General features: G+C 44.7%; 1 protein-coding gene across 12 annotated transcripts in view; it reads right to left on the bottom strand.

Moving 5' to 3' along the window:
- EPB41L1 (erythrocyte membrane protein band 4.1 like 1) overlaps window positions 1-12599 on the bottom strand; it is a 179608-nt gene that overhangs the window by 143147 nt on the left and 23862 nt on the right. For 3 of the 12 annotated variants that reach the window (XM_081560085.1, XM_081560078.1, XM_081560067.1), the window contains one exon: window positions 6237-6379. The exons of 8 other annotated variants lie outside the window; for them this stretch is intronic. Coding sequence is in view for 3 of the 4 variants with exons in the window: in XM_081560078.1 (XP_081416204.1) it covers window positions 6237-6246 (10 nt within the window). In the remaining variant the exon portion in view is untranslated. Of the gene's footprint in view, window positions 1-1257; window positions 1315-6236; window positions 6380-12599 lie in introns of all 12 variants that reach the window. One more of the 12 variants, XM_081560075.1, reaches the window with a different exon arrangement.

Below are 12599 nucleotides of genomic sequence, written 5' to 3'. Positions count from 1 at the left end.
CTTCCCCAGGCCGATGTCAGACTTGATCACATGACTCCCTTTGGCCAGTGGAATTTGAGCTGGAAAGACTATAGGCCAGTCCTAAGCAGAAACCTGAAGAACCATAGCATGTTTTAGTCTAAAATCAAACTCTTTTATCTCTGCCACTGGAATGGCATCACCTGTGCCTACAGCCTTCCACACAGAGAGCACAGCCTCAGCCAACCCACAGCTGCCCCACAGCTGCTGATACGTAATCTGAGGGAGAAAAATTTATTGTTATAAGACAATGAGATTTGGTGTTGTTTATTATCACAACAAGAACGTAGTATAACCTAGTGATTTTCATAGTACTTACCTCATAGAACTGTTGTGAGGATTAATAAGATGATCTTGTGACTTGTATAACCATTTCATCAGAAGTTTGCATGATGACTATTCTACCCACACTTATATGGACATTTGCTGTATAATAGAGATGACATTTGCAAAAGAATAGCAAAGGATGGTGTCACGGGTGGAGTAGTATTGCCTCCAAATTCATTTCTATCTGGAACCTCAGAATATGACCTTAGGCAACAGGATCTTTCCAGATGTAATTAGTCAAGGATCTCAAGGTGAACACACCTGGATTTAGAGGGTGCCCTAAATCCAGTGACTGTGTCTATGTGAGAAAAAAAGACACACAGAAACAAAGAGAAGAAGGAGATGTGAAGGCAGAGGCAGAGACTAGTGTGATGTGTCTACAAGCAAATCCTTTGTGGTAAGGATCGCTAGTACCACCTGAAACTAGGAGAAAGGCATGGGATGTTTTCTCCCTCAGAGCTTCCAGAAGAAATCAATTCTGCCCATACCTTGATTTTGGACTCCTGGCCTCTTGAACTGTGAGAGAATAAATTTTCTGTTGTTCTAAGCCACCCAATTTGTGGTAATTTGCTATGACAGCCCTAGGAAATTAACACAGATGGATTACTTTTTAAATGATACTGAACAACTGGTTATTCATTTGGAAAAAAATAAAATTGGTTTCCTACCTCAGAGCACACACAACAATAACCTTCTGTCAGATTAAGGACCTAAATTTGAAATGCAAAACCTTAAAATCTTTAGAAGTAACTAAAGGAGATTACATTTAGGACTTTAGGATAGAGAAGAATTTCTTAAACAAGACATAAAAATCACAAATTGTATTATTCTGAGTTCTCCACAGAAACAGAACCGATAGGATATATAGACTATATTAGGCTTCGCAGGTGGAGCTAGTGGTAAAGAACCTACCTGCCAATGCAGGAGACGTTAGAGACTCGGGTTCCATCCCTGGGTCAGGAAGATCCCCTGGAGAAGGAAATGGCAACCCACTCCAGTATTCTTGCCTGGAAAATCCCATGAACAGAGGTGCCTGGCAGGCTACAGTCCAGAGGACTGTAAAGAGTCAGACATGACTGAAGCAACTTAGCATGCATATCAATAGAGAGATAGATTTATTATAAGGAATTAACTCATGTGGTTACAAAACTGTGCAACTCAGTCAGGATTTGAACCCATGGGCGAGGACTTGAACTCTGCCAGAACCCATCGTCTTTTCACTGAGATCACATACCTGGTCTCAGGACTTAATGAAGCTCAAGTTCTTTATGTGTCATGGCAGAAAGTGAGAGACAAAGGTAAGAAGTGGATTTATTTAAAGAGAAACACACCCCACAGAGTGTAGGCCGTCTTAAAAGGTGAGAGGCCCCAAAATATGGGGTGGTTAGTTTTTACTGGATGGGTAATTTCATGGACTAATGAGTCCCAGAGGATTATTCCAACTGTTTCAAGAAAAGGGCTGTCATGGCACTGGTGGGTGTGTCATTTAGATTCTAATATATTACAGCGAGCATATAATGAGGCTTAAGGCCTACTGGAAGTTGAATCTTCTGCCATCTTGGACCTAGTTGGTTCTAACCAGTTTCTGTCATGTCCTACGACTATGTCATTCTTAGAAAGGCTGTGCTCTGCCCCCTTCCCTTGTTTCAGTTATGGAGGCCAAGAAGCCCCAAGATCTGCAGTTAGCAAGCCGGAGACCCAGGAGAGCCAGCAGTGTAATCTCAGTCCAAAGGCAGGAAAGGCTAGTGTCCCAAATTGAAGTCTATTAGGCAGAGAGAGTGAAATCTCCTCCTTGTTGTTCAGTTGCTAAGTCGTGTTCGACTCTTTGAGACTCCATGGACTGCAGCACGCCAGGCTCCCTGTCCTACACTGTCTCCCAGAGTTCACTCAAATTTATGTCCTTTGAGTCGGTCATGCTACCTAGCCATTTCATCTTCTGTCATCCCCTTCTCCTCCTGCCTTCAATCTTTCCCGCCATCAGGGTCTTTTCCAATGAGTCAGTCCTTCACATCAGGTGGCCAAAATATTGGAGCTTCAGCTTCAGCATCAGTCCTTCCAATGAATATTCAGAGTTGATTTCCTTTAGAATTGACTGGTTTGATCTCCTTGCTGTCCAAGGGACTCTCAAGAGTCTTCTCCAACACCACAGTTCAAAAGCATCAGTTCTTTGGCACTCAACCTTCTTTATGATCCAACTCTCACATACATACATGACTACCAAAGCTATGGAAAAACCATAGCTTTGACTATATGGACCATTGTTGGCAAAGTAATGTCTCTGCTTTGTGTATATGTGTATGTGTGTGTGTGTGTGTGTGTCTGCTTTTTAACACACTGTCTATGTTTGTCATAGCTTTTCTTCCAAGGAGCAAGCATCTTTTAATTTCATGGCTACAGTCACTGTCCACAGTGATTTTGGAACCCAAGAAAATAAAATCTGTCACTGTTTCCATTGTTTCCCCATCTATTTGCCATGAAGTGATGGGACCGGATACCATGACCTTAGTGTTTTGAATGTTGAGTTTTAAGCCAGCTTTTTCACTTTTCTCTCTCATCTTCATCAAGAGGCTCTTTAGTTCTTCTCTTTCTGCCATAAGGGTGGTGCCATCTGCATATCTGAGGTTATTGATATTTCTCCTGGCAATCTTGATTACAGCTTGTGCTTCATCCAGCCCAGCATTTTGCATGATGTACTCTGCATAGAAATTAAATAAGCAGGGTGACAATATACAGTCTTGATGTACTCCTTTTCCAATTTGGAACCAGTCCATTGTTTCATGTCCAGTGCTAATTGTTGCTTCTTGATCTGCATACAGGTTTCTCAGGAGGCAGCGAAGGTGGTCTGGTATTCCCATCTCTTTAAGAGTTTTCCACAGTGTGTTGTGATCTACACAGTCAAAGGCTTTAGCTTAGTCAATGAAGTAGACGTAGATATTTTTCTGGAACTCCCTTGCTTTCTCGAAGAATGTTGGCAATTTGATCTCTGGTTCCTCTGCCTTTTTTAAATCCAGCTCGTAGATCTGTAAGTTCTCAGTTCACGTATTGCTGAAGCCTAGCTTGAAGGATTTTGAGCATAACTTTGCTAGCATGTGAAATGAGTGAAACTGTATGGTAGTTTGAACATTCTTTGGCATTGCCGTTCTTTGGGATTGAAATGAAAACTGACAATTCCCAGTCCTGTGGCCACTGCTGAGTTTTCCAAATATGCTGACTATTGAGTGCAGCACTTTCACAGCATCATCTTTTAGGATTTGAAATAGCTCAACTGGAATTCTGTCACCTTCACTATCTTTGTTCGTAGTGATGCTTCCTAAGGCCCTCTTGACTTCACATCCCAGGGTGTCTGGCTCTAAGTGAGTGATGACACCATTGTAGTTATCCAGGTCATTAAGACTTTTTTTGTATAGTTCTGTGTATTCTTGCCACCTCTTCTTAACCTCTTCTGCTTCTGTTAGATCCTTACTGTTTCTGTCCTTTATTGTGCTCATCCTTGCATGAACTGTTCCCTTGACATCTCCAATTTTCATACAATGGAATATTATTCAGCCTTAAGAAGGAATGAAATTCTGATATATGCCACAACATGAACCTTGAAAACATTATGCTAAGTGACAGAAGCCAGATACCAAAGGATACAGAGTGTTTGTTTCCACTTATATGAAGTTTCTAGAATAGGCAAATTAATAGAGACAGAAATTAGAATAGAGGTTACCAGGAACTAGGAGGAAGGTAGTTATTGTTTATGGGTAAAGAATTTCTGTTTGGGATGATGAAGTTCTGGGAGTGGTGGTGATGGCCACACAACATTGTGAATCTACCTAATGTCACTGAATTGTACACCCCTAAAATAGTTAACATAGGACATTTCATGTTATATATATTTTGCCACAATAAAAATAACAATTTGGGGACTTCCTTGGTGGTTCAGTGATTAAGAATCCACCTTCCAATGCAGGGGACTCAGCTTTGATGCCTGGTCAGGGAATTAAGATCCCACGTGCTGTGGGGCTACTGAGCCAGCAGGCTGCAACTACTGGGTCCAAGCACTCTAGAGCCCATCCTCCTCAAAAAAGGAGCCCGCACACCATAACTAGAGAAAGCAAGGAACACTCAGCACAGCCAAAAAAAAAAAGCCCTCTTGGGGCTTCCCTGGTGGCTCACTAGTAGACAATCTGCCTGCCAATGTAGGAGACACAGGTTCAACCCCTGATCCGGGAAGCTCCCATATATCAAGGAGCAACTAAGCCTGAGCACCACAACTGTTGACCCTGTGCTCTAGAACCCATGTTCCACAACCAGAGAAGCTACAGCAATGAGAAGCCTTCACACCCCAACTAGAGAGTAGCCTCTGCTTGCTGCAACTGGAGGAAAGGCCTGAGCCACAACAAAGACCCAGCACAGCCAAAAATAATAAATTAAAGTATTTTTAAAAGCCCTCAAAAAAGAAAAATAACAATTTATATTCCTAAAAAAATTAAGCAGAGTGAAAAATCACAAGTAATTGTATTTAACTCTTAGCTTATCCAAGAATAAATACGACCAATTTCCTTCAGCTATTCCAGGATTGCTGGATTTGTTTAGGATTCCCCTGCTGTGTTGCTAATACAATCCTCCCACATAATCGTGATCACTTTGAATATGGTACGTTAATTGATCACACCTTTGGCAGAGCAAAGAGCAAATGATAGGCAAGTGTTCTTGGGGAAAAAATTGAGGAGTCAAGATATCCTTTTATGGGCAGATATAGAGCTCAAATTGGATTTACGTAGGAGGGACATCAGCTCTCTGCTTCTAGTGAAGACAGAATCAGCAGATACTTCAACAGGAAAGAGATTAGCTATCAGGAGTCCTCTCACCATGTGGAATGAAAGGGTTGGACCAGTCCCTTCTAAGACCCCTCCAGCTCTAACAGTCCGTAGCTCCGTTACTGAAAGATGAATAAGAATTCACATTTGCCAAGTGCCTGTGGCTTGTGTGGCACTCTGCCAATAGCATTAACTTATTCAACCCCCACAAGGACTCTCCGTGGTTGGTGTTACTCCCTTCATTTTACCTACAAGGAAATGCAGGCTCAGATATGGGCTTCAGCACCTGTAGTGTGTGGATTTAGTTGCATGTGGGATTTTATTTCCCTGACCAGGGATCGAACCCACATCCCCTGCATTGTAAGGTGTAGTCTTAACCAATGGACCACCACAGAAATCCCTTTGTGGAGATATTTAGGACAGGGCAAGGGCTGACTCTGGGCTACTGGCTTGCTAAAAAGCAGGAGCCTGAAGTTACTTGTTAAGATCCCTTGCAGCTGCTTCTCTTATTATGTCAGGTTCCCAGTGACAGGGGCTGCTGATCCTACTGCTCTCCAGAAGTTTGGCTGGAAACTGCCCAGATCTTCGAAGAGTGAGCATTTTACGAGGGTTCACCTGCCCTTGTAAATTTCTGGAGCATCCATTTCCCCGGTGAAGTGCTTGCCACACTGGGAGAAGGAAGGGACAGCCCCTTTTAGCAGAGGTGTGACTCTGTCCTTTTGAGCTTTCTGACGTAGGATGAGGAGAACAAAAAACAAACCAAGTTACAATGTAAAGTACACTGAGGTGGGTGACAGATCTTGCATATGGATTTTATCAAAGAACATGCTGGAATAATTTCCCATCAGTGCCTGGTCTTCTGGCCTCTGGTCCATTCTATACTTTAGTGGTCTGATTAAATATTCCAAAGCACAGCTCCAACAAGGACCCTCTCCAGCTCAAAAGCAAGTCTCAACTCCTTAGCTTGTTACCTGAGGCCCTGCATGGGGGCCTCCCCACAGGGAGCCTCAGGTGTCTCAGCCTCCCCACCAATCTCATACAGATCCCTGCCCTAATAAAATCCCTACTCCTCCCGACGTGCCTCACCTTTTTCCATTACAGCAGGCTGCGGCAGCCATGTCTGGTTCTAATTTCTTCTCTTCTGGGAATAAGCTCCCCCTTTTCTTTAGAGAACTCTTTGCTCTTCATTCATACACAGAACTCTGTATCCTCCAATGAGATTGATCTTCCTGGGCACAAAGATTAATTCAAGGTTGGGTATGTAACCTAAATTGACCCCATTACAATCTTCTCTGGGACTTCCATGCTGCAAGTAACAGGGAGGGCTGTCTCACTTTCCTCTGATCTCCCATGACTCTTATCTGGACCTTCCTTAGGGTACTTAGCAATTTCTAGCTTAAACTATGGTTATTCTTATACCTGGACTTCCCTGGTGGCTCAGATGGTAAAGAATCCACCTGCAATGCAAGAGACAGGGTTCAATCCCTAGGTTGGGAAGATCCCCTGGAGAAAGGAATGGCTACCCACTCCAGTATTCTTGCCTGGAGAATTCCATGAACAGAGAGGTCTGGCAGGCTACCGTCCATGGGGTTGCTCTGAGTGAATAAGCATACACACACATTCTTACACTCTCTATGAGATGGTCACAGCCCCTGCTTCCTCCAAGGACTCCACTTTCGGTTCAAGTGTTCAATTTTTCTAGCCATTTCCTGACTACCTCTTCTGTGCAAATATTGTATTATGCTTTTGGGATACAGCATTGGATAAGACACTGTCCCTTGTTAAATGGATGGATGAAGGAAAACACCTCTCTGGCCCTCACCCAGCTTATCACAGGGGATTTGAGCTGCAAAAAATAGTAGACATAAAGTCTAAATCTGTTAGCCTGGCATTCAAAACCTTTTACAACTTGATTGTAATTTTGTCTTCCCTATACACACTCTTAGCTCCAACCAAACTGAACTGTTTTTGTCCTGGAAAACCCCAAGACGTCCCCACGTGTGGCATATGTCCAGGCTGCGGTCTTTTCCCACAGGCTCTCTTCCTGTTTTTCTCTTTCATTCCTACCTTCTTCCCCCTATCTCATTTCACCCTTTTTCTTTCAGTCTTACCTCCTCTTGCTTCTACTTTCCCTCTTTCATCATCCCCCACCGTCCCTTTTCCTTCCTCTTTTCTCTCCCTGAGCTCTCTTTCATCAGTTCTGTGTATCCCACCCTTACCTCTCTCTCTCTCTCTTTTTTTTAAGTTTAATTTGTATTTGTTTATTAGTTGTGTCAAGTCTTAGTTGCGGCACTCGGGACCTTTGATCTTTGTAGCGGCATGTGAACTCTTAGTTGCAGCACTTGGGATCTAGTTCCCTGACAAGGGATTGAATGGAGAGCCCTGCACCGGGAGTGTGGAGTGGTAACCACTGGACCACCAAGGAAGTCCCTCCTCTCTCTTTTATTTTCTGCCCTCCTTCCTGTCCCTCTGGGGGCAAAACATGGAATAAAAAAAATGTATACCAATCAGCTTCTAGATCTCATCTCAAGAGGTCATCAAGAGGACTTCCCCCCGCAGTCTAATGTAGGGGGTGTGGGTTCAGTCCCTGGTTGGGGAGCTAAGATCTCACATGCTTCTCAGCCAAAAAAAAAAAAAAAAAATACCCCAAAACAAAACAGAAGCAATATTGTAACAAATTCAATAAAGTCTTTAAAACTGGTCCATATGGGGAAAAAAGAAAAGAAGAAGAAGCCCTCCAAGTGAGGTGGAAACGAGGAGGGGAAGGGATCGTGGAAGCAGAGAAGAGGCTGCTTAGTGACTGCTGGTGAAGCCAGACAGCACTGTGTCAGCTACCTACGTCTAACCCACCCCCAGCTCTTCCTTTTGCTCCCTGTGATCACAGAATTTTGAAAAATCAGAACTGCAAAAATTCTTGACATTTATCAACTCTGCCTCCGTATGTTTGCAGGTGGGAAAGTGAGGCCAGCTAGTGAAACAGGGGCACAGAAAAGGAAAGCAACTGGCTACTATTACCCAGCAAGTCAGTGGCTCAGCAGGAACTGGAGTCCTGAGCCTCCTGACCCCAGGTCAGTGAAATGCCCTTTGTTTTCACCTGTGCTACACGCTCTTCCTTCCTGTAGTCAGTAGTCCCTCCCCTTGATTTCCACCCACCAGGTTTGGATGACATCTAAGGATTCTCAATCTGCCCTCCCATCCCCCATCCCCCGAACCCCACCTCTGAGTGAGTGTAGGTCAGTGAAACAGAGGCAGAAGGGAGAACTGACATTAGAAGGGCTTGCTGTAAATCCTAGGGCATATATGGCAGTGGTGGGATGAGAACGGGCTTCCCCAATGGCTCAGCAGTAAAGAATCCGCCTGCCAATGCAGGAGACTCAGGTTTGATCCCTGGGTTGGGAAGATCCCCTGGAAGAGGAAATGGCAACCCATTCCAGTATTCTTGCCTGAAAAATCCCATGGACAGAGGAGCCTTCTGGGCTACAGTCCATGGGGTCGCAAAGAGTCAGGGCACAACTGAACGACTGAGCACATACACAGACACAGACAGGATGGTGAAAGTGTCACTCTGGCCTGTAGGGGGACCAGTCTCCAGTAGAAGAAGCAGCCTCTGTGCAGTTAAGGGACCAGACGCTCAGTTTCAGCAGGCCCTTCTGCCAGGACCCTTCCTCACGCCTCCAGTCTAGCTGGTTGCCTGGATGACCTACCTCACTCTGCCAGCCTCAGATTTGCACAGAGGCCACCCAGGTGCAGGATGGTCCACGACTGCTGGGGATGGGGCGGGGGGTGCGGGGAACGGAGGCAGCTCCACTTTCAGTCCTGCTTCTCTGCTCCACAAAGGGCCACTGTCTGAGCACAGAGGGACCCTGGAGGGAGGCCTCCCAAGGTGCTCGGCAACAGGGCCAGGTTTCATCAAGCTGGGCCTCCCGGCCAAGTAAACATCAGGGGGAGGAACAGGCCCAACAGTTTCTGCAGACAGGCTCCTGGCTCCAGGCTGGCTCAGGGGCATCTTCCCCCAGGGCTTCCCCGAGACAGGAAGGAGGGCCAAGTTCGTGTGCCCACTTTTCTCCAGAAACAGAGAGTCGGGACGAGGAACCAGTTCTCTCCTAGTTCAGTTCCATTGTTCAAGATGCAGAGAAGCATCCTATTCCCCTCTTCAGAAGTAGACACTTTACAAGAAATGTTTAACTTAGTTCAGAGAGATCAGTGAGCCTGAGTAATCAGGGAAGACTTCCTAGGGGAAGTGTGATTCAGATGTGATTCTGCCTCAGTGTGTAGGTAGAATCTCTACAAATAGGAAGGAGAGGTGCATTTCAGAAAGAGAGCACGGACTGTGGTATCTGGGAAGCAGGAGCATCTGGGGTCAGCGAAGAGACTTATTTGGCCAGGGTAGAGAATTCACATAGAAGAAGGTGGAAAATTGGTTGCAAAGTTTGGTTATGAACTGAACCACAGCTAGTCGTAACAGCCATGTGGAGGAGTCCTTTCACTTTCCAAGCAGACTGGTGATGGGGCTCTAAAAGCAGAATTATTGAAAGCTTAGTCTTAAGATGTTGTGAAAGAGGCCCCAGGGTGAGCCTTAGTTCTCTGGGAAAGCTTGGGCTGGTTATGGCCTCTCTCTGGGGCTTCGTTTCTTCATCTTTAAAACGAAAGTGTTCTGCCAGAGAATCTTAAAGCCGTCTCCGTTTCTAAAATGCAAGGATTCTCTAATGGGACAACACAGACTACAGGAAATGAAAGGAACGGAAGTTGTGGCCACACCCTGGACACCCCTGGGCTGCATTTCTGCATTGATTCATCTACTTAAAGCTGTGGAATGGCTGTCACCACCACCGCTGCCAGGCACTATGCCAACTAGTGTCTTTTTTTAAAAACTTCATTTCTGTGAACAGAAAATGCATGTACATACTGCAAATTTTAAGTCATAAAAAGATATATGTAGGCAAAAATAAATTTCCCTCCTTTCCTTCTTTCCAGCCACTCATTTCTTCTCTCACTGTATCCTGAGTATGCTTTCAAAGATAACCTATGCATTTTTACAGATTGTGTAGTCTTTTTCTTTACACAAATGGGAGCCTACTAGACATACCATTTTGTACTTTGCTTTTTATATATTTATTATTTTTAATTGGAGGCTAATTGCTTTACAGTGTTGTGTTGGTTTCTGCCATACATCAGCATGAATCAGCCACAAGTATACATATGGCTCCTCCCTCTTGAATTTCTCTCCCATCCCCCAACCCCATCCCACCCCTCTAGGTTGTCACAGAGCACCAGGTTGAACTCCCTGTGTTATACAGCAACTTCCCACTGCTGCTGCTGCTGCTAAGTCGCTTCAGTCGTGTCCGACTCTGTGCAACCCCATGGACAGCAGCGCACCAGGCTCCCTTGTCCCTGGGATTCTCCAGGCAAGAATACTGGAGTGGGTTGCCATTTCCTTCTCCAATGCATGCATGCATGCTAAGTCGCTTCAGTCATGTCTGACTCTGTGCGACCCTATGGACAGCAGCCCACCAGGCTCCGCTGTCCACGGGATTCTCTAGGCAAGAATACTGGAGTGGGTTGCCATTTCCTTCTCCAAATTCCCGCTAGCTATCTATTTTACATATGGTAATATATATGTTTCAATGCTGCTCTTTCAATTCTTCCCACCCTCTCCTTCCCCAACTGTGTTCACAGGTCTGTTCTCTATGTCTGCACCTCTATTCTTGCCCTGCAAATAGGTTCATCATGTACTTTGCTTTTTTAACTTGAAAATTCTGGCGATCTTTTCATAGGAGTCTACAAAGAGCTGCCTCATTCTTTGTATGTCAGGACCATGATTTATTAAAACAGTCCCCTATGGATTGAAATTTAGGGTGTTTCTTTTCTATTACAAACAACAAATCAGTGAATATCCTGAACACACATCATCCAGCATATGCTGGAGTAGGTTTACAGGATACATTTCTAGAACTGAAATTATGTGCTTCATATGACCTAATATTCTCAACAAGAGTTTAAAGTGATCATGATTATACTGACTATGCAAATAAGAAAACTGAGGCTCAGAAATTCATTAACTTGCACAAAATCAGTAGAGTTGAAATTCTAATGTGGATAGTCTGACACCAGAGATACCACAATCATTCCCCTAGTGTTTCTAAAACTTTAGTACGCATCAACAGCACTGGGAGGGCTTGTTAAAACATAGACTACTGGGCTTCACTGGTGGTCCAGTGGTTCACAATCTACCTTGCAATGCAAGGGACACAGGTTTGATCCTGGTCAGGGAAGATCCCACATGACTGGGGGCTAAGTCCATGTGCCACAACTCCAGAGCCCATGGGCCCTAGAGTCTGTGGCCCTAGAGCCTCTGGTCGCAATACGAGAAGCCACCACATTGAGAAGCCCGAACACTGCAACTAGAGAGTAGCCCCTGCTCACCACAACTAATGATGATCCAGCACAGCCAAAATAATTTTTTTTTTTTAAAGCATAGATTACTACTCCCTACCATAAGAATTTCTTGGACTTCCCTGGTGGTCCAGTGGTTAAGGCTCTGCAGGGGTCATGGGTTTGATCCCTGGTTGGGGAACTAAGATCCTGCATGTCATGCGGCATGGACAAACAACAGAATAAAAAAAAGAGAGAGAAAAACAGCAGAGCTCTCTCTCATCACTATGTGAGGACACGGTGAGAAAGCTGCTGTCTGCAGGCCAGAAAAAGGGCCTCATCAGCAACTGAATCTACCTCCACCTTAATCTCAAACTTTCCAACTTCCAGAATTTTGAACAACAAATGTGCGCCATTTGAGACCTCATGGTATTTTGTTATAGCAGCCTAAGCTGACTAAGACAGAGCCCTTGGGAGCAGAGCTGTTTCTTTCCTCCCATCCCTCCCTTGGCTTATAATGAAATCAGTGAGGCAGCTAGGCCTCTGTTATTAATGGAAAAGCAGCATCTCAGAATGCTGGAGCTTGAATGAGATAAGCTAGTCTGGTACTCTCATTTATTATTATTAATAGCTATAATTCATAGCACACCCAGGCACTTGACATGCTTTTTTTTTTTTTTTAATTCCCCCTAATCTAATTCTCTGGCATGTGGGATCTTAGTTTCCTGATCAGGAATCAAACCCATGTCCCTTGCTGTGGAAGCACGGAGTCTTAACCACTGGACCATCAGGGAATTCCCACCCTGTATTTGCTTTCTCCTTATTCTGGTACACAGCCTCTTTCTCCATTCCATGCAGTTGATGTGGCCAGTACACACACACAAACACACACACACACACACACACACACAATGAGAAAGATTTAAATTCAGGAATTTGGAAGGAGACCTGAGGTCTGTGGGACAGAGCAGCAAGGCACAGACAGAGACATCCCACACACGTGAAGAAACAAAGAGTCATGCTGCGTTGTGGTTCCCACACGCCAGCCTGTCTCCTCAAGGTGCTGACTCTGTTACA

This window comes from Giraffa tippelskirchi, chromosome 13 (genome assembly GCF_054371585.1).
Source record: "Giraffa tippelskirchi isolate mGirTip1 chromosome 13, T2T-mGirTip1v1.2.pri, whole genome shotgun sequence".
In the NCBI taxonomy this organism is placed as follows: domain Eukaryota; kingdom Metazoa; phylum Chordata; class Mammalia; order Artiodactyla; family Giraffidae; genus Giraffa; species Giraffa tippelskirchi.
Note: the sequence above shows the minus strand (reverse complement) of the source record. Positions and strands in the feature narration are given on the sequence as shown.